Genomic DNA, 26814 nt, shown 5'->3' with positions numbered 1-26814 from the left:
GTGTAAATATCAGAAGTAAACAAATAAGTAAAGAAAAGCCATCACATTCTTTGTTCTTTTTTTATAAAGTGCAAAACTAATCATATATTCTTCATTTCAAACTTTGAAGAGAGGTTTTTTGCCATTTTTTTCTTCTGAAAAAGTCATGCCTATGTAAATATCAGAAGTAAACAAATAAGTAAAGAAAAGCCATCACATTCTTTGTTCTTTTTTTTATAAAGTGCAAAACTAATCATATATTCTTCATTTCAAACTTTGAAGAGAGGTTTTTTGCCATTTTTTTCTTCTGTAATCACTGTCTGTTTCTCTGGTAAAAATAAAGTGCTGGAAGTGAATCTTAAAAATGAGGCACCAGTAATAATACTAAATGGGAAAAGTAACACACTTGAAATGGAACTGTTTTTTCCAAAATGAAGAAAATACAGAAAATTGCATGTTTCAAACTTTTTTTTATATTTTGAATTATCAGTAATGTGGTTTTTATCAGTGTTATTATTATCGAAACCATTATTACTGTTGTCATATGACATATGCATTTTTTCTCACTTTCCATTACTGGATACTGCAGTACACGGTGGAGTAGTAATAGATTTCTTAAGTTATTTGTATCACACTCTTTGCTAGATGTTCTCTTCTACAGAGTAAGCATAATCTTCGCATTTATTGTGTGTTGCAAGATGTCAGTGCATATTTGTATATGATTATTAGGGTAACACAAGTACTTAAAAAAAAACTTTTATTTTTTTCATGAACAATCGGAAAATTACTTCTGAAAATCACATAGAATAGAAAATATATAATTGTTTAGTTATGCTTTTACAGTAAGATAATTATTTATTTTTAGAATAATATAATGCCTTGTTTTAATGTGCCCATTATTTGTTATTATAATACTGTCTGTAGTGCAGTGTGTAAATTATTTGTTGCCAGGATAATGTGCCTTTGTAGTAAGGTTTATATTTTTTGGTGTTAGGATAATATCTGTAGTGAGATGCATTGATCATTTGTTGCTGGGTTAATATAATGGATTTGTAAGTGTACATGTTTTTAAAATATTTATTCAGCCATGTGAATGAAGCCTTAATACTGAAAGTTATGCAGTGTACACTGATCTAAATATATATTTACTTTCAATATGATTAAACTTTTTCAAATTATTTCCATAAAACATAGGTATAAATCATTACACCAGCCTAAAGAACTAGAGATGGGACTTAATATACTTCAAACCAAGACCTAATTAACTTCAAATGTAACACATGTTTAGTATTTAAAGTAATAATATATTTTTTCCTTAGAATTCATTAAATGAGGTTGTTTCTTTCCCCCTTTAAGACTTTAATCCCAATATTTTGGGTTCAGCTGGTAATTTTGTAATCCAAGAATTTTTACACCCAAATGGCATGCACAGTTCGGCAATGGGGATCCAAACTCGAGACCCTCAGATTGCAAGTCGAGTACCTTAAACACTAGGCCCATAAAATGAAGTACCACATTTAAGTTGCTACTCAAAAAAAATGTACTTTGTTGGATGAGGTTACTATATCAAAATAATTTTCAATGTTTTTTCTGTGCACAAGGATATTGTTCTTATTCTTAATTTTCTCTTTTGAACAAAAAAATAGAAAACTTTCAGTAGTTAAACAGTAGATGTGTCTTGTACGTATTTCACAAATCTGTTTGGTAGAGGTTTAATCACACTTAATGAAAATGATATGCAAATGCAGGGGTGCATCATCACTAGACATAAGCCATAGCAGGATGACATGTTAGCTCTTATATACTGGTTCACAGTGCAATGCCATAAGAAATAGACTTAGGTTGGAGAGATATCTCTCAGCCTTTCCAAGGAAGTACATTCATATAGCAAGATTTTAAATGATGTAGAACTGAAGGACACGGCATTTCAAAGGGGACCTTCAGTGTTCTGCATGGATACAGATAAACTTGTACAGTTGAGCATTTAGGACAGAAAAGGATGCCAAGCTAATTCAGAGTGAAGATTATTGATATCAAAGAGAATCCACTGACACACACACACACAAAATCCATTGAGATGAGGTTAAACATATCTCCAGATACTATTAGCAAGATAATAATCAATGATTTCAAGTTGACAGACTCACAAGCCAGAAGTTAATCTTCCAGCCATACCTCAAAGTCAAGGGTGATTTCATGAGAAAGATGACCAGAGAACCTCATTCAACCACATAACAGTCCATTGATGCAGATCCATTGGCCTTTTGTACCTTTGGTATACTTAAAACATGGTATTGGAGGATCTGTGAAAAGTCTCTCAAACCTGTGGTCTAAAACTGAACTAACCAACCTCTGCAGATGCCTGTCATAATTGAAATTGCAGTATCAAGTAATAGTAAATAATCATGGCTATTATACTGAGCCAACAATAGAGGAGGTAATTCCAAGTAGAACACAGGATCAGACCAGACCATCACTCTTATAAAGATTTATACATGTATTCATCTTATTGGGAATAAACTATCATCATATAATCTCATTATGAAAGTTTTAAATCATATTTGGTTTTCTTCAAACATTGATTACTTATTATATATATATATGAATCTTAGCTGTATTATTTCAGTTAAAGGGACTTCACTGAATTATTTAATTTTTGACATTTTATCATTTTTACATTCTGATTTTGCTTATATGTTATGTATACTAATGTGTAGTTTTACTTATCACACAACTTGTGATTTTTTATGTAGCTAATAGCTCTGTTCTTGTTTCTGCATATTACAGTGTTTTCAGTATTATTTTGTTTTATATTTTACTTGTTTTTATGCTTTTAAAGTCAGGGGGTGGTTGTTTTCACTAGGATATTTGGCTACCAATCTGTAATATAAAATGAGGCTAATTAATTTCTTGAATTTAGTGTATCAATGAGTCTAAGAAAAGGTGGTATTTACCACTGGTTTTGAGTACTGGAAATGAAATTTGAGAGAATTTGAATGGGAAGGAAGAAATAAATGATGCTTGAATTATCTTCCAATCAAATTTATTGAAAAAGTTTATGTTTCACCTAAAATCTTATATTCTAGTTAAAACTGTTTTAGTGTTTTAATTATTAAAGGAGAGCATGAAATTCTTAACCTGCTCAATGTTTTTATAGGAGAAAAAGAAAAGACTTATAATTCTCTTCGTACTAAAGAATTATATTATTTTAGTGAATTAGAGAATCCTCAAGACACAAAACTCCTGTTCATAATGAGTTTGGTTTAGTTTATTTGTTTTTAAATTTTGCCCAAATCTACTCAAGGGCCTTCTGCACTAGCTATCCCTCATTTAGCAGAGATAGACTAGAGGGAAGGCAGCTAATCAAACCCAATTCCAACTCTTGGGCAACAAATGGTAGGATTGGTCTTAACAATATAACACCCCCCACGGCTGAAATGGTAAGCATATTCGGTGACAGAGATTCAAACCCATGGCCCGAAGATTGTGAGTCGAGGGCCCTAACTGCCAAGCTTGTCATGATGATAATTATTCTAAGAATTTATTTAGTAATAGTTGGTGAAGGTTTTAAGAGATATTGGACACTGGAAAATTTTTTATGACAAAAGGATTAGCAACATAGACCTTGTTCCTTTTTAAAGAGATTGACTTAGAACTTTGAAAATTACATTGAAACATAAAAGGTTTTGTTGTTTTTTCTCCTTATTATTCAGATAGACTTTTATAAATTTCTGCACAATAAATTATAAAGTTAGATTCTAATGATTAAAAAGTGGTTAAAAATGAGTTCTATGATGAAAATCAGAGCACTGAAAATTACATTATTCTAAATAGAAGTTTGTGGTGAATAAAAAAAAAATTATTGACTATGTTTTGGTACTTTTCCCAATTTATTTTTCATATATCACAGTTATGTATCTGGGCAGCAACTCATCAAATTTGTTTATTAAACTCCAAATCTGGAGAAAGCCACGGTTGTTTATAGTGTTCTTTTATTACAGAAAAACCTGAACAGTTTTAAGGGGACAAGAACATGGAAAATTGTGTGTAAAATGATGTTTATTCAACTTGAAAGTTTATTGAAAACTTCCTTAATTTTTGGGTGATAAAAACATTAGTAGTACAAAAAAAGATGGCTTTGATTTTGTTAATTGAAAAAAGCTTGAATTAATAAACTAAAAGTTTAAAACTAATCAAAAGAGGAAAGAAAGATCTTTAACTTAGTACTATGTTTTAAATTTAAGAGTAAGAAGCTAATGTTGTCTTGTAGAAAGTTGGAGAATATTGTTTTAAATTACTGTGCTTAGGTAATAACCCCTTTATTATAGAAAAGATACTGAAATGTTGGAAAGGTACATAAAGCTTCTAGAATGATCCTGTTTTAAGACATCAGAAAAATACAACTCTACATGGAAACACTGATTCGGTGGTAGAATAGGTTGAAAGTAGGGATCTGATTTAATAATTAGGAGCTTTAAAAGTCTAAATTTAGTCTTGTTCATGAGAGAAACTATTCAGTATATTATAGTTACCAAGCTGAGGAATAATTTGGTGTACTGTTGGCTGTAATTTGATCAAATATATATAGAATAAGTAAATAAATAAATGTGAAAGGCTATATTTAGTTTGGTTTGATGACCTCTTCGGTTGTTTGAAGAGTATAAAGGTGACCTCAATGGCCATCTTACATAATTTTTTTCTTCATCTTGAGAAATTTGTATAAAACACTGAACTGTTTTGTGTGTTCTTCTATATTATGAAGTCTTATTTCCTTTTTATGACTGAGTCCTGTTTCTCTATTCACCAATACCATGAAATCTTTAACTGTTACCTTAGTAAAATGTCTGCACCAGCAGTTGCTAACATAATCATTTTCTACACTGTTTCTGTCTGACTACTCAGTTTGGAGTGCTCTTCTTTACTAGCTTGAGATTTTTATTCATGCAGCTATATTTCCTAGTTTGAAAGTAATCTTGTAGAATAATGTTTTTCCCCTGGACCAGATGGTTGTTATATTTCTAATTCTTTACTTTCTTTTTTTTTTCTTTCTTTCAGTTTTGGACTTCCAATTACATTAAACAAGCACTAAAACTTGCATTATTTTCAAATACCATGTGGTTTATTAAAATAGGAATACAGCCACTGGGTTATTTGCTTTTTCTTTTATTGCCTTAAATTTATGTATTGATCAAAATATTATAACATTAACTAAATTAAGCTTTATAGTAATCACAAAAGATCATGATACTTTGATATGGTTGAATTACATGCATTAAATAATCCTACAGTGACCAAGCCTTCTCAGAGAAGCCTGGGGCACTTCTATCTTTTGAGGCCCCTGGCTATAATAAAAAAAAATGATGGCACATGAAAACAAAATAAGACAATCATTAGCCCAAAAGAAAAGTGAAACATAATTTGAATATATAATTTGCAGCTCTAAGCTGAGAGTTTGTGTTACGTTTTGGTCTGATTGGAAGGCAAGTAAAACAAGATGTGAAACTTAACAAATGCAAGTGTCCAAATTTGAGGCCCAGGCCAAATGGCCCCCTTCTAATTGGTCCTAACAGTAACCATAAAGTTCAATAATTCTGGTTTAAACTACTAAACATGTAAAGTTAAGAGATTCTTAGTCTGGTTTAAACCACTAAACAAATAATTCTAAAATTACCATAAACTCCATGGTCCAAAGATATGGTTGAATTACTACATTAAATAGTTCTACAATAACAAAACAATTATAATTTTCTGTTTTCATTTAAATTATTAAACCTAATAGTTCAATAAGGATTATTGTGTTCTAGTTTAACTACATACATATATGGAATTTAAAATAGACCAATTTTTAGACAGTCTTTTGTTCTTTGACAGATATTTGGTATATCTTAAAGCTTAAGGAAATCCAAGGTCAGGAATTCTTTTGTTTAAAAAAACAGTGAAATAGGCAGTAAGGTTACAATGTTACAAAATGTTTCGATTATGCAATGTATAGATTGAAAATTTCCTCATGTTATAAGATTATAAACTCTGCTTGCCTATTTAGTCTACCCTCATACCACTAGGTTACTTTTCAGTATATATGTTAAAGTTTAACATGAACTTTATTTAACCAGCTCTAAAGATCATTATATTAAAAGTTATCTTGATGTAAGTGATTGAACTGTGCCTTAATGTTTTAAACAAACATAACTGTTAATACATACTGTTGTCAGTTTCATGTATTTTTACATAGGTGACTATCTAATGGTCATAACTACATCATTTTAGTTTGAACTATTGTCAGTGTATAAATACATTCTTTGAAATTTCATTCACCCTTTGACCAGATGTTACCTAACTGAAAATAGCTATGTGTGAATTAACAGTCTGATAAGCTAGAATAAAAGTAAGTTCAGACAGACAAAAAAAAGTACTTGTGTGAAAAAATAGAAGTAGATGAATAGTTGTAAAGAGTTTCCAAATTTATGAGATTCAATTTACTTAACTCAGTACCTAGTTTTGTCTAGTTGCTTGAGACAAAACTGTGTACAACTACATTGAAACAATTTCTAGTGTTTTTCTGAATTGGTCTTTGCTTTGGTTGTACATAATATTGCATTTTTCTTACACAAGCTTATGAATTAAATAACTGGAAATGACTTTTGTAAACAATTTCTCAAGTGTGGTGCTGATGTCCAGAAGATAAATTGGCAAAAACATGTTTGTTTCATAAAAAATATTTTTATTTATAAAATGAAAATCAGTATCATTGTATGGTGTAATATTTTTTACACCCACCTTGGTGCTAAAGCTAGTACTTTCCACTTACTATGGAACAAAATCCTTATCATATCTTATTTATTACATTGATTATTAAAATAATTCATTAAATACTACCAGATTTTATCACAGTGGATATAGTAATATAAATTGTGCATACATGGTACATATAATACACAGAGTAAATGAAGTTTTATGGTGAATGTTGCAACACTTAATCATAATACAAATAGCAGTCACATGTATACCAGCATGAAAATTCTTTATTTATGAATTTCTTTTCCTCATAAAAATGTGAAGTTCAGTGAAGAAGAGATTTTGTAAAAACTAACCTATTCTTTGATTCATTATTGCTGCTACAGTAGACTAGTTTTGTACAATTCACAGCTCATCAACATCGCTTGGAAAAGCAAAGCAAATAAACATCTTAGGTTATTAGTTGTGAGAAAAGGACTAAACATCAAAATCAAACAAAACGAAAATTGTTGTTGGAACTAATGTTTAATTACATTTAAATTTAAAGTGTCCAGAAACAATGTGGTTGTAAAGAATTAGTCAATGAAAAATACATTAACTTCACAACATTTTGGTGTGTAATACCCAAGCTAGCAAAGCATGTTATATTTTAGGTTAATAGGTATGATAATATATCACAAGACGAGACTCATAACAGTCTAATCATATTATTTGTAACTGACCTAGTACATGTTTCTAGTAAGAATATGGGATAGCACTTTAACTAACACTGTTTATTGTATGCCATTACTGATAATACATTTTCTCACTCCCATAGCTAGCTCAGTTACAACAAAAAAACTTTAGATGACATCTGTTTATTTAATTTTATTCAAAGCTATTCAAAGGCTATCTGCACTAGCTGTCCTTAATTTTGAAGTGACAGACTAAAGGGAAGGCAATTAGTTAACACCACCAACTCATGGGCTACTCTAATTAAATAACAGGATTTGACCCTATATAAGGTTGTTGAGCAATTTTCCTGCCAAAAAACAATGTGAGAGACTGAAGAGGACACTCCAAAAACACGACTTCTGTTTGTTCCATTTATTGTGGTTTTTGTTCTCTAACTGCTACACATGATATTGTGATATCTTATGATTAGGTCTAATGTAAGTCATAGGGTTCCTTTGTTTTTATAACAAACAATCTTTCAGAGGCTAAGTAAAATATCCAACAGTCCCAAAAAGTTTACAGTAATTGTACCGCCTGCCTTAAGCTTATAAGCTGGTATGTCTGCTTTGGAAGGGCTAAAAGTTATCATGATTTTTCCTATAAACAATGTTTGGACTTTATATTGAGTTCTTTTATAGATAATTGTGACTTATGGTCCAAGTTTTTTATGATTATGAACTTGTTACACAGATGTCTCTTATGGCATACTGGTGACTTAATTTTTTGAAAAAACTGTTGATTATGAAGGGTGCAGAGCTTCAGCACAGACAAACTGATCAGACCTCAGAGTATTGTGCCCAGAGCATCTCTTTCGCCTATCATTTTATAAATTTCAAATGACTGTTGAATGATATTCCTTCTTAAACCATAGGGTGGTATCCTTACTATCTTCCTATATTGTAGGTGTAGCTGTTAACGTTTGTTAACTTTACATATAAATCTTATGCATTAGCATTCTGATTGGTAGTTGTTTAGCAAAAATTTAGTTCCTGCCACTCATTACAGTGTCAACTTTTAATGATAAGCAAAACTGTCAGTATTCTAAAAATACTATTATTTTATGTATATATAAACTTCTTGGGTAACTAGGCCACAAACAAAAGACAGACATATAAAATTTAGATTCAAACTACAATATAGAGAAGATAAAATGTACATTAGTCAAGGAGTTATTTGTGAAAGTATGACCCATACCATGGTGAGATACACCATTAGATTTAATATACTGCTATATTGGTCCTAGTTTTGTAATATTACTCTTTCTATGGTTCATTTTACCTTTCCTATATTATTATTCTTTTTGTTTTGGGCCTAGTTGTCTGAAAAGTTTTTTCAAACATTGTTCAATGTATGGTTTGTTGTTGCACTACACTCTCTCTTTATTTCAGTTATTAAAATTAACATAACTGTTAGGTAATCTATCTAATTATTTAATCTTGGCCCATACACTACTGTAAGTTATATAAAAGCATTTCAGCTACAATGATGTTGTCATGTTTACTGCTGGTCAGTTTGTATGGTCATTCAAAATAGTTATATTTGGTATTGTTAGAATCACAACTTTGTGGTGTACAACATATCCAAAAATCTGGTTTGGAGAAATTTCATATGTAAATTAGCTAAAGTCACAATATTTCACATTTTTCTTACATTCACTGAAAAACTAGTTAACCTTCCAGATGCATTTTTTTCCTTTTTTGGCAGCAAGCAAAATGGTCAGGATTCATTTCAAAAACTTTTACATAAAGAATCAAACTATATAAACACTGACAGTAGAAACCAGAATTTTAAAAGTTATAAATGACTGTTCTTTTGATGATGGGAGTGGAAATTTGAATAAAGAAAGAAATGTACCTTCTGCACATAGATTCTATTTTTAAACCTGATTCTTCTGAATGTTATTTAATTGCAATACAATGATGCTATGAAGAGGGTTATGCACTGGCTGAGAGTTAAATATCAAATCAGAAAAGACCAAAAATATTGTGGCATCACATATATAATTTGGTGTTGTTACCTATAATACAGGCTATCCTGTGACAAAATATGGAAAACATACAGTGCACAGAAAAAAAAACTGTTTGACTCAGCTAGGTATACCAGATTGGCAAAACTGGTTCAAGTCCTTATATTGATGATGTCATTAGTAAGTTATGGACATCTGTAATGTGACAAAAACTAAATTTTGAGAATGAAGTTATGATAGTTGATAAGCAAGATAAGTTTCATCAAGATTGGATATCACCTTCACACTTTTCCATCTTCATTTCTGGAATCTCTTCCTCATTGTTTATCAATTCTTGAAGATCCCTTCATGTCAAATAGGGTGATACACTAGGTAACCTTTATATAAAAGAATTTCCTCCTCACAACACTTGTTTGTATCTGGGTATGTTACAGAGATCTAAATTCCAGATCCAACAGCACCATAAGCAGCTTGGTAAAAAAAATTTCCAGGTCTAACCCTACCACAGTTATATTAAGCTGCACTAAATGCAAACTATGTCTAGGTAATTATGTCTATGAACATGTTCAAACATATAAATGTAGAGCATAATTTAGGGTTCTGTGTCATTTTTTATGGCACCTTTAATTTATTCTTAGTTTGGAGTACTAATTTAAGAAAAACTATGTTCTTTGAATTAATATGGGACTGAATAGATGCATTTTCTTTGTATTGTTTAAAGGTGTATTGCTTATTCATACAAACATGACTCAAGGTTGCTGTTTTTTCATAATCATACATCAGTTTTTGTTTTGTTTTTTCATTTAGTGCATTAATACACTCCTTGCCTCTGTGTATTATCAAACAGCCATAACTTGTTTCCACTTACAAGGTTTATGATGATGACTTTGTGGTTTTGTGATTTGAAGGCAGTGATTTTTTTTACTATATTTGAAAATTATCATTGCTAACCTAACCTAAGGTTTAAAGAAATTTAGTGATATCAGGTTATCAGGTCATAATACAAACTGTCTACTGTACAGGTTGCTCAATTTAAAACAAGTTATTATAAAAAAGCAAAAAGAAACAACTTGTACAAGGAGTGGTCATAATCTTGACAAATGTGACAGATCTTAATGAAATATCATGAAAACAATAATGAACTTGGATAGCAAGTTTAAAAACAATCATTTATCTCTTTAGAGTATTTTTCAGACTAGAATGACAATTCCAGATGCACCAGTGAATGTGACTAATAACACTAGCGTCGTTTAAGAACAGCCAAGTATACCCAAACTGCCAAGACTGTGCAAGGGTAGGGATGAATATGTACTGCTAGTGCAAACTCCACATCTTTGTCCTCTATTTGATGAACTCCAGTAGCAAAAACTGCCTCAACAACATTCTCAATTTCTGTGTAAGGCATGGACAAGGGAAACCCACACACCTGTATAATTAAGATTAAGAAAAGGACATAGCATTGCAAATTAAAACTGAAGTATTCTTAATGTCTGCCATTCTGTTTAAATAAATGTACAATATACATAATAAAAATTAAGAAAATGTGACATAAGCAGTTCATTGTTCAAAAGAGATCTATCTATTTAAATATTTTGGAAACTAAATGACAGACTATAATTTGTTTGAACAATTTCAATGAGTGTGTATAAACTTTGTATGGTGTGTACACAATTATACTTGTTAATCATAAAACTGACTTTAAATACATTAATGTTTTATAAAAATTATGAACTTCATTACTTTCTCTTTTTTGTAATCTTTCAATAAGTTACAATTATGATAAGTAAAAAAAGACGAAATACAATGCTAAACTGCAACTACATGCTATATACACTGTCATAAAACCATGATAATGTGTTTGTAGGTTTTGGAAACTATACTTTATACTCACTTTGAAAGATCCTAAGATGTCCTTTAGCTCCTCTGATGAATCAATGCTAGCTGTCTTGTTAAAGTTTATTTCCAGTCTAAAAAATTGTACAATTTTAAAAAATTTACAGTAGCAAGTCAATTCTGTATAAAACATCATGCTAACTTGTCCACTGTACTAAAGACAGAAAAACATTTAAATAAACTTCTGTAACATCAGTAATGAGGATATAAATAAACACTGATTGTACCGTATAAATATTTATTAAGTTTTAAATGCAATATTTCTTGTTGATCTTAGTTCCACATTGGCTATTAAAGATGAAATATGAAAACCTTATAAGAGGAATAAAATTATATACTTTCAATTAGAAGCAACTACCATCCATTAAAAATAGTTACTCATAGAAAAGTAGTCACTTTAATTGCCGATACATTTTATAGTAATAATTACGTTAGCTCACATATGGAAGGCAATGTACTAGGATGCATTTAAGAAAATATAAACTACACTATCTATAGTGTTTTGAAATAATTTAACTCCAGCATATAGTAACCTAAATAAAATTTGGTGTGTGATTAATGTTATGACATTTCTTCGAATTAATTATTCAATATTATACAGTAAACCAACTTTTCAATGATAGTATGTATATGTTAAAGATATGTTTAACATATTTATATACTATCATAAACTACACTGTTCTTCACCTTGATATATTTGGTTATAAGCTTCTCACATTGAAGTTATTTCAATTTTCCATTCAGAATGTTGTGGGGAGGTAAGTGTAACCATTAAATAATGAAAAATTTCTCAGACTTTCTTTCTCTTTCTTAATTAATAATATTTTCTGTACAAAAGAGTGAAATATGAGTAGCTTATAGATTACTGAACAGAGATGGTGATAAGATTGTTACCATGAAATAAGAAGCATAAATAAGAAACTCACTTGGGTAAAATCTTCTGCAGCATTTGGATACAGTGTCTATTCCAAGATGTTCGATATTTCCTTCTCCATCTCATGATGCTTTCTTTAATATAGGTTTCAATCTTTTCTTGCAACTGACGAACAAACCTGGGATCAGTCGGTGTGTAAACTAAAACTTCAGGCTGAAACAGTAATGTTCCAAGGATTTCGGTTCTCATACTTTCATATATATGAATTAAACCAAAGTAAAGAAAAATAACATTTTTGGTAAAATAATATGTATTCTGAAAATATTCACACGTTTATAATTATGAGCCTTCACTAGCACTTAGAAAAAAATGCCTAATACTCTGACTTTATAGGATAATTTTATTACATCTAGAACACACTAAGTAAAGAAAAGGCCTGCAACAGATTAAAGTTTATACATTCCGTGACTCCTATTTATTTCAAGATGCATGATCTTTAACACAGAACTTAGTAAAATATGAAGAGTTTTAGGGAAATGTGTATCTAAACATAACAATAAGAATGCACATAACTTGAACATTTCTCTCATACCTAACATAATAAGATTTTAAAAAATGAATACTGTAATGAAGTATGTTGACTACATTTTATCGTTGCAAGTGATTTAAGAAGTTAAAAAATATTTTCAGTTTATACTTCATCACACATTCTACTACAATAAAATTTAATAGTCTATGTTATCTGTATTCTAGAATGAAAAAAAATAGTGAAAATAAGCTTTTAACTGATCTAATATAAATAATGTGTTCTTTCAAAACTGTTTCACAGTGATTTAACCAAACTTTTCTAAAACTTTTTAAAGTGGGTGTAATTGGAAAGAACTATTTCTCACCTGTACACTACTTAATCCTGGATTAGGAAACCTACGTGTGAAAAATGGCTGCCAATCTCTTGCCTGATTGATTTCAAAGCTTATTCTACTAGGGTGGTCATCCTTTTGGATGTTAGCCCAGATCTGGAATATAGTAATTCATCTGTTTATCATTTATGTAGATGAAATTCAATATGCTAGTGCAGGTCTTTTTAAGGTAGATAAGTTAAATGACCCAAGATAACTGACATCATTGATGACAAGTTTAGTGCATAATGAACTGTAGTGCACTTAACAACACATGACATAATCCTTTTAAGTATAATAGTTTGTTTTCAGATATTTGTGTAAGACTACAAACTAAAGGGCTATCTGTGCTGGCTGTCCCTGATTTTGAAATGATAGCCTTGAGGGAAGATAGCTAGCCAGCAGCATCCACCAATAACTCTTGGGCTAATTTTCTCTGATCAGGTAATGGGATTTGACAATCACCCTTATAATGCACCCATTGCCAAAAGTATGGAGCACAGTAATTTCTGTCATTAAATAAACATGAATAAGAGATTTGCAGATCCATAGTCCAGTAATCTAACCATTGGACCAGGTTTGTCCCTTTTTAAGTTTAATCCTTGAGAAAATGAGCATCATATGAACTTGTAGAAACAGGAAATTCAAACAGAAATGTTGACAAAATACAGTGCAATGGAGTCATAATTTAGTAATCTATAGTATAAAATTAGATTTAATGTATGTGTTAGAAGGTTTTTACCCAAAAAAACTCATCAAGCAGAAGGAAAAGAGCTGAACAAAAAATTGCTTCTGAAAAGAAAGATTATTACTGTACCAAATATTACTTCTCTGTAGACTTTATGAGTATTTATGCAAACAAATTATTAACAAAAGAATAATGACATAAAAGTTACTTCTAGATATACAAATATACAGATACACATTTTAGCAACTACAAACAATTATAGAATTCCTATTATATAGTGTTTTACTAATTACATTTTCATAAATATCACTCATGCAGTTACATGTTGCAATACTTAAATCCATTACACAAATAGAAAAGGATTATTTACAGATTAATCAGAGATTTCCATTATTATCATCCAGTGATTATTATTATTATGTAAAGTTACAGAAGTGAAAGATGTATTTTTCATGGAGTTAAAAAAGGGAATATTAAAGTTTGGATAATCTCAATATCATCTAATGTATTAAAATAAAATATAAAGAATGTAATCAAATAATGACACCCTGAGGAAACAAAATTACATCTAATGCCTTTCAATGGAGTCTTACATTGTCAGGAGAAATCAGACAACCAACTCGCTGCAAGGGACTAAAACTCTCTCGCACACTGAAGTGTTGTCCTTGCGTAGCATTCCACACCAAAATTTCCCTATCAGTTTCTACAGTGAGTACATAAGCTGTGTGTCCTTCTGGAATTCCAGAACCCAGAAGTAAGAATACTCTTTTATTGAGGTAGAGAAAAAAGTTACACAGAAGAATAGCATGTTCTTCTTCATCTCCTGTCAGCATGTCAAGAAATTGCTGAGATGGAAAAAAAAAACAGTTAAAACCATTGATGTAATTTTTAAGGTCTCAATCTAAAGCAAATGACACAAATATACATATATTATTGTATATTATACTCGAACCACGTACAAATTATTTCACAGTAACGTCTGGATATCTAACATGGTAGACAAGAACTGAATGTTAGATTCATGCCGGTAATTCATTAATACCCCACATTATTTAATTGGGGGTAAAACCTAATAGTCAAATTTATTTACTAGTCTTATGAATGCAAACAATGTTACAACATTCTTGAGTATAAATATATCCACACACATACAAATACATTTTGGTTCATTTATATTCTAACTATTGAATAAAAAATTTTTGTAACATAATGAACAAAGCATTATTATTTAAATTTGATCAGTTAATTTCTCATATAACAATGCTATATGATAACAACTGAATAGTAAGTTAAAATGCAATATTATTTTATGTTAACATTCCTATCCATTTTACTGCCACAAAATTTAAATCTTTCTTGCCTGTTGTAAGCACTTATAAAATGGTAAAAACTGAAAACATGGAATAATATAAATGTTATAAAGGAGGTTAGAAAACATTAAATGCTAGGCTTAAAAGATGATTTTTAACAGGTTTCTTAATCCTTTGCTATTGAGAAAATCTAAGGCAATGTCCTTATATTTAAAGAAAACATATCCATCAAAGCTGTAATTGTTCCAGAGTTTATAATGAATTTTTTAAAAATTGGTAAATGACCAATATTCTCAATTTTCATCAAACTAAGTCATAAATTTCAAGCAGTAAATTCAGTTATCTGTATTTTAGTTTTTTGCAATGAAGTTAAACTATAATTGAAATTTGTTTTTTTTTAACACTGTTTAGCTTTATGGCCTATACAAGGATGAATAGAAGGTTTATATACATATATATTATTTGCTGATTTCAGTACAATACCTTATATGATATGGATAAGTGTATTACTATATATTTACCAATGATCTTATCTATCAACATTCTGAAGTTCATATTGATATGAATCTACAGCAAGTCAATTTTATTATTTAGAAAACAAATATCAATTAAACATGTGTATCATAAACAATCAAAAAAGAGCTTAAGCAAGTAAACAAAACTGCTATTGCATGTAACAGATATCACAATATTCCTGAAGACACATAGTAACAGCTTTTACAAATTACCTGTAAACTAATAACAACTACTGCACTTTAAATAAGGACACATAATAATAGATATCACAATTTACCTGAAGATATGTAATAACAGCTATGACATTTTTACCTGAAGACACATAATAACAGATATCACAGTTTACCTGAAGACATATAATAACAGCTATTATATGTTACCTGAAGACAAGTAACAGTTATCACACTTTACCTGAAAACATGCAACAGCTATTACATTTTACCTGAAGACACATAACAGCTATGACATTTGTACCTGAAGACACATAACAGCTATGACATTTGTACCTAAAGACACATAATAACAGATATCACACTTTACCTGAAGACATATAATAACAGCTATTATATGTTACCTGAAGACAAGTAACAGTTATCACACTTTACCTGAAAACATGCAACAGTTATCACACTTTACCTGAAAACATGCACCAGTAATCACACTTTAGCTTAAAACCCATAACAGCTTTCACACTTCACCTGAAGACGCATAATAACAGCTATTAAACTTTACTTGAAAACTAATAAGAGTAATCATGTAATTATATTTTCATAGTATTGTCTGGCTACTGTAGAATTTAATCAAAGCTACACATGGCATCTTTTCCAAACAATTTTGTCCTTAACCAAATGTGCACAGGGTTGGTCCACTCGACCAATTCCTATCGAAGAAGGAAAGTTGACTATAATTCTGAACTTACTACATGTACCTATGTGAAATGTGGGTAGCTTTTAACAAAATGTACAAGTCTGCTATACACAAAAAATCAGATATGTTACAAGAGTATTTATACTCAAGATATGCCTGTGAATTGATTAGGTTAGTCAGAGTGCAAGGTGATATTCATGTAAAGATTAAAAATACTTTTGTCCATTGTACAATTTTAATATTGCATTTTCATAAACTCTAGAATTTTCAAAATGCATATCTACAGTTTTTTCAGTGTTTTTGTATATTGTATCTGGTATTTACACCCCTCTACCATGAACTGACCCAAATCAGATATGTATAGTAAAATGAATAGTTGATAACTCTGACATCAAATTCATAATATCATGTTGAATAGCATTCTGTGAATGGTCATGGCTTGCTTACTTTGATCCACTCATATCTTCACGTAGGGTTATTTCTGGTCAACACAATTATACAACTGGTTTCTGTTAAATGATTACAAATTTCATGTTAAGATTGATACCCGTAACAAACAAAATATAATAATGAATAATTAAAAAAAAAAGACTTTTCTCACTACCAACAGTTTATTGCTATATATTCAACTGTTTCTATTACAATAAAAAATATCTAAAAACCATATGTCAGCAAAAACGTTTGTACATTATTAACTGTTTTATAAAAATACTCATTTTAAATTTAATTATTAATAATTTATTCATTGAAATATGTCTTACATGCCTATGCAAACAAGGTCTCAATTAACACCAATAAGTTTGTTTGTTTGTTTTGAATTTTGCGCAAAGCTACACGAGGGCTATCCGCGCTAGCCGTCCCTAATTTAGCAGTGTAAGACTAGGGCGAAGGCAGCTAGTCTTCACCATCCACCGCCAACTCTTGGGCTACTCTTTTACCAACAAATAGTGGGATTGACCATCACATAATAATGCCCCCACGGCTGAAAGGGCGAGCATGTTTGATGGGACGGGGATTTGAACCCACAACCTACAGATTGCGAGTCGAGTGCCCTAACCACCTGGCCATTCCGGGCCTGCACCAACAAGAAGCGTGTAAAATTCATTAACACGTTTTTAAACAATAAGTTATCTTCCAATGGGAATAACAATGAGTATGATCAGTAATATATTGTTGCAAGTTATGTTTTTAGTATTTAATTTAGACCTTTTTTTTGGCTAGAAGTTTTTATAACATCAGGTAATAAGTGTTTGACTTAATTTCTAGACTTTTCTCAAAAGTTAAGGAAATGGTTAGAATTATATAAAATGTGTAGTAGATAGAATTAACTTAGATTATTGAATGATTATTGAATAGCCACTTAGTTATTTCAGTGCAGTAATTATGAATTTTTTTTTTTAATTAAGAGAAATAACATATATGTGAGAAAATTTGCAAGTGATATTTTTATTGAAACATTTTTTATTTGGGAAGTTGGGCCTATCCAGAGTTATGTGAAATTTGTATAAGTAATAGAACTTGTAGGCAAAGAAAGCAAACATTTTCATTATAATAATGTGCTTGGCTTTGCATTCTAGTTTTTATGAAATAATTCAAAATAACCCACCAAACAAATAAAAACCATTACAACAATATGTAATTCTACATTACAAAACCTCAGTCTTAATTAAGTGATGTGTACATTAAAGTACATATATATGCATGCTTAATACTTACATCACATGTGTTCCAAATGTCACACATCCCAGGGAATATGACACTGTCTGATACTGTTGGTATTAATGACACAAAACGAGCTAATACTTCCTGTTAAAAGACACGTACTGATTTAGTAATGTGTGTCAACAAACAAGATTCCATTTCTTTGCTACTAGATACACTTTGTAAGTAACTGGATGAAGTCTAATAGACAAATTAAAAGCAGTGTAAAATGTCTTTAAGAAAAAAGTAATACTACTACACTCAAATAACTGTCACTTCTATTATAATAGACTGAGGATTAATCAAGTAGGAGAGAAAACTGAACATTACTGAAAGACCTCACTAACCAGAAACAGACAACCAACTTTGAAAATCTTTAAGGTTTTTTTTAATAGTTTTTCCTAAAAAATATATTTTATTACTAAATTTTTCAATTGTATTTTTCAACTCTTAAACATAGTAAAGAAGTAAAAAAGAGAGAGAGAGAAATATTAAACCATGCATAATGAGTTACAAGTTTTCTCATAATATACTCATTCACAAACGATTTGAATTTTAACTGAAGAAAAAGTATAGTCACATGTTAACACAGTTGTAACCTAATTTGGTTAAGTCATAGAAATATGTGGATACAGTTCTTTTCTATGACTTAAAATAGATGCATAAAGCTTTAACATTTGTGTGGGTTTAAAATTTTTTGGCTTTTATAGTGTAAGCTATTCCTCATGGATTAGTTTATTGAAACTTTTCTTATGTATTTTTAGCCAATTTCACATAATGTGTGGATTTATATTCATATTGCCACATAAGACTAATACTTCCAACTCACACACACTGATTCAAAATTAACCATCAGGTAACAAACTCTCAAACACAATCTCCATAATAAATTTATTCTTTACTTATAAACAAAACCATACACATTTTTCTCTGTCATTGCTTCCCAAATCTAGCAGTTCCTGTGGAGGTTTTAAAGGACGGAGATAGCGTGGAATAAATACCCATTTTCCATTGATATCTACAGCCATGGTCTTCAAAAATCTCTGTGGAAACTGTTCCTGCAAGCCAGACTGCCACGTATGTGCCTCTTGCAAAAGCACACCAGGCTCACTACTTTCACACTGCCAAAATCAAGTCAGAATCTTTTAAGACAAAATAAACAACATAAAATTTTTAAAAACTTCGAGACTCAAAAATTATGTTGTTGTTTTTTTTTCTCCCAAAAACAAATTTCAAAGAAATACTGCAAAAATGACTAGTTCTTGTTATATATAAATAACTGTTTATGTTTAATGTGAGTATTATGATTTAGATGGTTTAAGTATAGCATGAGTGTTAAATTTAGTTATTTTTAGAAGTGATAGTGTATTGCAAATACGTTTACGTAACTGTATATGGCACTTATTGTATTATTACATCATGTTATTAGAACTTTCTAAGTTTTTCTCATTGTTTTGATTGAGCATTATTGCATCATAATATCTCATAGTGTGTATAACATTCAAGGCCTCAGTTAGATTATAAGTATGCATACAAAATGTAATTCTAGTTAGTTAGATAGACTGCATGATTGTGAGTTTTGCCATAAAGAGTGTATAGTTGTGAACTTTAAAGTGAAATTATCACAGATTGTATTGTAATAACAGAGTTGAGAAGAATAATTCATCTTTTAAATTGGGTTCTAAAGTAATTGAACTAACCTGTGTGGACTTTGATGAAAAAAGGCAATTATTTAAAGCTCTGGATACAACTGTAGTGATTAACTGTATAACGAACATTTGTATATATGTTTGATTTGTTTTAATATATTATTTTAAAACAAGTGGACTGTGTGCTGTTTGTTTATTGTTGAAAGTTATTGCCACCTACAGTTAAGAATCCAGCCCATCCATACATACTTAAAAACCTGGCACTGGCAAGCCTACCAGGATTCTACAGTGGTAAAAGGTGGTAGACATAAACGACAGTGGGCAAAGTAGGCCTACATATACACAGCTGTTGTGGCGGCAAAAATACTGTATAACCATAGTAATTCAGGTTTCCTTTATAAATGAGATGTGGGGGCTGGAATGTACAACAATGCTATTTTATTTCAGAAAATAAGATTCAGTGGAAGTTAGTATAACTTCAATTTCTCTTCTAGTAACTCAAGTTGGTAATAATGTACATAGAAAAATAATGGGTTTACTTCCTTTAATGCTGTTGTTATCCATTAAGTTAGTTATAAAATCAAGTTTTCACTAAGTTATTTCAATATTAATATTAGTTCGTCAAGATCCAGGTACATAATTCTGAAAATTCTCAAAATGAATGGTCACTTTCTGAAAGAAAAAAAAATTATCATATGAATATTACAAAATGTCTTGCACTACTTTTACTTATATTGTGCTCAAGATTCCCATACTTACTTTTTCTCTGAATGTCTCAGGGAGTTGGAGGGCTGGTTCAATTGTTATGAAAACAGAGAGGTAGGTATTATTTGTATTAATGTCAGTAAAAACTCCAGATGACAACCAGGGTTTAGGTTCATGACCATAACCTAACAGAACAGGAGGAGTAAGAACATGGAAAGTTCCATCAATCTGGGGAAAAAAAAAGAAGCCCTCAAACAATGGTATAAAAGGACTATTATTCAATAATATTAGCTTGACTTGGATTCCCAAAAACATGATAATCCCAATAAAAAATACTAGTGAAGTACAAAAATCATTGTTAATGTGATTTTAGGTAATACAGTAATTTGTTCACATATGTGGAAATTTAGAGATATTGTATGCATCAAACTTAACAAGGCTTACATGTGCAGTGTACAGTTATACATATTTCATGTTGCACTTCATGAATGCCAACAGCTATTTTACTTGTTAACCAAGCAAATGAAGCTCTAAACTTGAATGCAAGATTTACAAGATAAACATAACTTTACACAAGAACAAAGGATGTACACTGTACAGTAACTATCTGGGATAATCAGATTCATCTAGTTTTATAGAAAATTTGATATTTCTTATCAAAATGTTTTTATTGAGATGTAACCTCTTTAACATTAAAGTAATGCTATTAATAATAACCCAAACCAGAATCGGTGCTTTTTTCACTTGTTTCTTATAGAAGCCTTGTGTTATATTATTAAAACAACTAAAAAGGTTTTGTGTGTTCACCATTTGTATTCTAGCCTTGAAAAGCCAAACAGTTGCAATTTGTAATAAAATACATTTAAATATTCTTATTAGCAGAAAACAACTGAATGCAGATTTCCTAGTGAGCATTACTGTACATCTTCAACACTATTTATAACTTTGTCCCTAAAACATTCTCAAACTTGCTCCTTATTTGTACAGTGCAGAAAAAAGGCATAATAAACTCAAAATGTGTAAACAAAGTTAAGACTAAAATTTTCAGTAAAATTCTTCTGAGATTATCATAGAACTTTAGAAAAATAATATTTTTCCTACTTTACATCTGAGACCTTAACTTTGTATCAGTCACATAACAAACTACCCAGATCAAAGTCATTGCCACTACTGAAGAAATCCCCCTGTAATTAAAGTGATGAGCACCATTTTAATGCAACAAAACACTCAATACCTAACATCACAGGCAAGGAAAATTGACCCAAATATTTTTATCTCAGCAGCTGATGAGGAATCATAACAGTCATTTTAAACAGAAATGACTACAATCAAAAGCTACAACTCATCATTGAGGATGGACAATACAAGAAGCTACAAAGCACCAATAACAAAATTTGAAGATCTACATGTGTTATAGGACTACCAAAGAAACTAAAGCCATATGACTTCAACTTTCAACTTGTTATTGATTACATTCCTCAAGAATTATAAAGAATTCTCAAAGTTCATAACCTTGTTGCTCCTCTTGGACCAACTGTAAATCCTATTGACTCATCTTGCCACCAACAAGTCTGTTACATTGCTTATCCCTATCCTGTGTCGTTTCTGATGCACAATTCCAGTCAACATTTCCATTCAATCAGAATACATTTTTGTCAGTTTTAACGTCTTTAGCATATTCCCAACACATTAGAAATTGATTCCTTAACAGCTATTTAACAAGTTGGAAGCAGACTTGCTCCAATTATGTTCATTGGTTCATCCTTTTTCGTCTGTAACCAGCAACATATTCACGTCTAAATTGAAAAACACGAACTTTTGGTTACCAAACAGGAAGACTCATATTTAGAAACAATATGTCAATGACATCTTTGTCATCTGGCCTATAAACTGCAGTATACCTGTAGGTTTTTCCAAAATTTTTAATTTGCAAAATATAAACATTCAGTTAATAGTGCAGACAGAGGTAAATTGTTAACTACTCTTCCTAGACATTTTAATACATCACTATGAACATCATCTATTCACAGCAGTTTAATAAAAGCCCATCCACACCCTCCAAGACCTACACTATAGATCATAAAGATTCACACTCATTCAAAAATGAAATCAGTAGAAAGTTATAAGAGAAAGCAAAAATAATTTGTGATGATCAAAATATACTACAAAAAGTACAGTCCATCAGTGAATACCCCAGACTGCTAATTAATTTAACAATCACTATAAAAGAGGAAACTTCTACACAGACTTCCCAACTCACAAGAATTAAGGAACCAAGAGAACTAAGGAAACAAAAACATGCAACATATCATCTAACCTATAGTTGTAAAGAAGTTTACAACTAGGAGACAGGAAGAACAGTTACACAAAACAAAAGAAAATGCTGATACAGCAAGTTTCGTACTAAGAGAATACTTCATCATAGCTGAATACACATAACAGAGGATACATATCTGAGTGGCACCAGTAGAAGGTTTTTGATGCTACCCAAAACTGAAAACTTGGGAAAATTAAAGTAACCTTCATGATAAAGATGAATAAATCAAGCTACAACATCAAGGACTGGAAACCGGCGTCAGCTGGAATAATAATATATGGAAAATTGAATAAAGATTAAAATATCATTTTAACAAGCAGTCAGATTTTGAACTTTTTTTCTCAAAACTGCACCACTGTTATTGTTTATTAAACACTACCTCCTTTCACTCTCTTCTGATCCTGTGAAGGCTTGGCATAAATCCGGAAATTTGTCAACATCAAATCAAAACAAGAAAGATCCATACATCAAAATACACTGCTTAAAGTCACTCCTTGCATAAATATATCAAACGATGTGTTCCCAAAAGTTATGATACTATTTCTTAACATGACACACTCTTATGGACTTCTTAACACCGGAAACTGTTTTCCAAATCGCTTAAAAGTTTGGTTTAATATAAGTTTTACACAATAACACTGAACATTTGTGACTATGTAAACTACATAGGTGAACACAGGTATTAAATTCTAAAGAATTCTCCAAAAATAGGCATAATAATAGAAAACCTTTGAATTGTTAAAATACAGTGTAGAAAAAGGTATCTTCAGACTTCCTAGCCAGCGTCGTTCAAGTCTTTGGTGAACAACAATATCTCTCTCTGTTTCATCTTCTAACATGTCAACAATGACTTCATCAAATAAACTAAAGTAGATGGTATCTTGAATGGTTTCAAGACTACTTGGTGAATAATCTTCATTTGGAGCTCTAAAGACAAAATAAGATTCAATCAATTTGCTTTTTTATACATTTCTATTTCATACTTTTCAAAAATGGTTAGTGCTTTTCTCAATCTTTCCTTCACAGGAATTAGCACTGAAATTATGAAAGTAACAAAGAAATAATTGTTTTACTAATGTGTGTGTTTGATTTCACTTTCACTACAAAACTCTTTTGATTCAACCTAAAATATCACATTCAGAAATGTCTGAAGAATATGAATGGCTCACCATTAAGCATTCTTTTCTGATCCACGTTTTTAAATCATAGTTAAGAAAAATGAGAAACAACTTCAAAGAAATTTTACCCAAATTTTGCTCAAAGATCATCAAGAAAAGTCTAAGCCATAACATTTTGGGAAAAAAAAAAACATTTCTCTGAAGTAGTTTGTTGTCTTTCTTGAATATGATTTCTATCCTTTAGGCAATAATGAAAACATTAAAAACTAATACAAATATTTTTTAGTCTCACCTTGTACAGACACACATACACATAAGTGTATTTGCTTATCTATCTATATAAAAAGTAAATGAAACTGAAGCTTACTTATGTAGTGAAAATAAATGAAATCAATGAAAGATGAAAAAAAAAAGATATTCTCTAAACAGAAACAAAAAAATGTGTATAATGGTTATTTTCTAAACATAAGTGTCAAAACATAAAACTATATACTGTATTATATTTATGGTGTTTTATTATTTCTTACTATGCACTACAAAACCAATTTAATAATACTTTTTGCTTACTATTTTTGTTACATTATACAGAAGTTTTCAAGGAGTCATTTAAATTATAATTAAATAAAACACAGTAAGGAGGTTAACAAACCATTTACAAAAGAGACCAAATGAAAATGGGACAAAATATATGTTATTTTGCTTTATTTTTGGTTCATTTGTTTGTTTTAGTGTAAAGCCATATTGAGCTATCTGCTGGGTCCATTGCAGGGAATTGAACCTTAGATTTTAATGTTGTAAGTCCATAAACTTACTATCATTCCACCAGGGGACTATACTGCTTCTAGAAATTGGATATATGCTCTAAAGTAAACCTTTGGATGTATAGCAGCATCTAGTAGTACTAATAAATAATTCTAAAACTTCACCATGTGGCCCAGTAAATGATGCAATACTTACAGTTGTTTAGCCTATCATATACTATTAACTAGTTAGCAGATTTAGACCTTTTGTTTTTTCTGTATACAAATCTAAAAAATCTATTCAAATCATATAAATATTCTCATATAATTTAATATGATTAAGTCAAGTTCTTGGCAGATTTTTCACATTATCACTGGTATAAAACAATTGTAAGCTATCATATATAAACCTGTAACATGTACCATTTACTTATTCAATTAGAATTTTGTTGTTACAATGCAGTTACAAATAAGGCATACCGACCTCAAGGAGAGTTCTAATTCTTGATTCCAAGTTGGCTGAGGACCATCAGAGACATAGGTTCGAACAATTTCTTTCTGAAACAATACCTCCACAAATGGCCGAACTTGGCTCTCATGATCCATATTGGAACTTGTTTGTATTACTAAAACAAAAGCAGACCTTCATTAGTAGTAAGTATCACTTTGCTAAATTGTATATTTTAATATGTTCTGTTTCTCTTTTAACAGCTACTTATTAAAGATGGTTGATCAATTCCATCATCCATAAAAAAACTAGATTTGTTTTAAAACATCTTCTCAATCAACAAACAAAAATATTAACCCACTAAATGATTCTACTTGTTTCAATTTCCTCAATAAGTTACTAGATATACTTCTAAGAGAAATGTTAAATGAACAAAAATGTTGTATAAAAACAAAAATTCAATCCTTTGAAAATGGAAATAGTTTCCAATGTAAAAGCTGTTAAGAGAATTAAAAATTCTACTTATACTAAGTGCTAAATCTCAGGTAAAAATTCAGTATTTTCAAAAAGATGGTATTAATATTTTTTGCTTCTAGGGATTGTTAAGCCTCTATATCCTGAAAACAACAGTAGATGTAATGTTTTGGATATAGAAAAACAAATTATTCCTTTTTTTCTGAAAGCGTAAGATAATTGAACATTTTCAAGTAGTTCAACTTTTTATACTTAAATTCTACTTCTGAAACTATGAAACTAAAAATTAGAGGAAAATCAAGATCACTCATCAGTTTTTCTAGGACTAATAACAGAAAAATTAACAAAAGTGACTTCTTACCTCCTACAGAGGAATAACGTTTGGGACTTTGTCTAACTCCATTGAAGTCTGCACGAACAGGAACATTCATAGCATGCTTTACAGTAACCATAATCTTTACATCACCACTAGAAATATTCTGACCTGTAACTTTTTTTCGTTCTTTTCGCTTCATGTGTAGAGGGCGGGTACGCTTGTCAAGGCAAAACAATTTTAATCCTATTGACCTTAGACAGAAAAGCAAAAAAATTATATAATTTATTAAAGTTTCTTTTATAATTAGGACTTTATTTTTGGTTTGCTAGATGAAATGTCTGACAAGTGCAGCTGTACAATATTAATATTAAGTCACCTAATGTTCAAACAGGTTCTATATTTACCCAATAAATGAATAAACAAAAGTCATTCAAAAATGTCCTATGATCAACTTATAAATTATTTGAAAAGTAACATATTTGTATTTATTATTCAAGGTATTGTATATTTGAAGTTGGGTTTAAAAACTTTTAATATAATATAAAAGTGATACAAACTTGTAGAAATAAATCAGTCTTTATAATGCTTGTAAATATCAAGTTTTGGATACCAAGTATATTATATTAAAGTTCAATGTAAATCAATCTTCCTATCACCTGAAAATTATTAATATAAAAAATTACATTTTTCAGCAATACTAATTTCAAAACATACATATAATCAGAAGTGTAAAAATGTTTTTTGCTGTACTAGTCTCAGGCTAGAAGGCATGAGAAATGTACTAGCCCAACTTTTTATTCTCACTATAATGAATAAAGTATTATACATTTCAAATATATACATACCTATATGCATTGCAATGACTTCTTCCACAGTATTACAAAACTCAATACAAGTTACTACCC

General features: G+C 30.2%; 1 protein-coding gene across 2 annotated transcripts in view; it reads right to left on the bottom strand.

The window, feature by feature from the left end:
- Positions 1 to 6689: 6689 nt before the first annotated feature.
- LOC106462414 (coiled-coil and C2 domain-containing protein 2A-like) overlaps positions 6690 to 26814 on the bottom strand; it is an 82436-nt gene continuing 62311 nt past the window's right edge. Inside the window, exons 27-37 of one of the 2 annotated variants that reach the window (XM_022389667.1) lie at positions 25955 to 26160; positions 25156 to 25297; positions 23542 to 23740; positions 20551 to 20724; positions 19063 to 19263; positions 18158 to 18247; positions 14342 to 14593; positions 13055 to 13177; positions 12214 to 12374; positions 11286 to 11361; positions 6690 to 10820 (exon numbers count right to left, since the gene is read on the bottom strand). In XM_022389667.1, the coding sequence (XP_022245375.1) occupies positions 10635 to 10820; positions 11286 to 11361; positions 12214 to 12374; positions 13055 to 13177; positions 14342 to 14593; positions 18158 to 18247; positions 19063 to 19263; positions 20551 to 20724; positions 23542 to 23740; positions 25156 to 25297; positions 25955 to 26160 (1810 nt within the window). In that variant the 3' untranslated portion in view covers positions 6690 to 10634. The remainder of the gene's footprint in view (positions 10821 to 11285; positions 11362 to 12213; positions 12375 to 13054; positions 13178 to 14341; positions 14594 to 18157; positions 18248 to 19062; positions 19264 to 20550; positions 20725 to 23541; positions 23741 to 25155; positions 25298 to 25954; positions 26161 to 26814) is intronic. The other variant, XM_022389668.1, reaches the window with a different exon arrangement.

The sequence above is a fragment of the Limulus polyphemus genome, unplaced genomic scaffold, assembly GCF_000517525.1.
Source record: "Limulus polyphemus unplaced genomic scaffold, Limulus_polyphemus-2.1.2 Scaffold1161, whole genome shotgun sequence".
In the NCBI taxonomy this organism is placed as follows: Eukaryota; Metazoa; Arthropoda; class Merostomata; order Xiphosura; family Limulidae; genus Limulus; species Limulus polyphemus.
The sequence above is the reverse complement of the archived record's forward strand: the minus strand, read 5'-3'. Positions and strand labels throughout refer to the sequence as shown.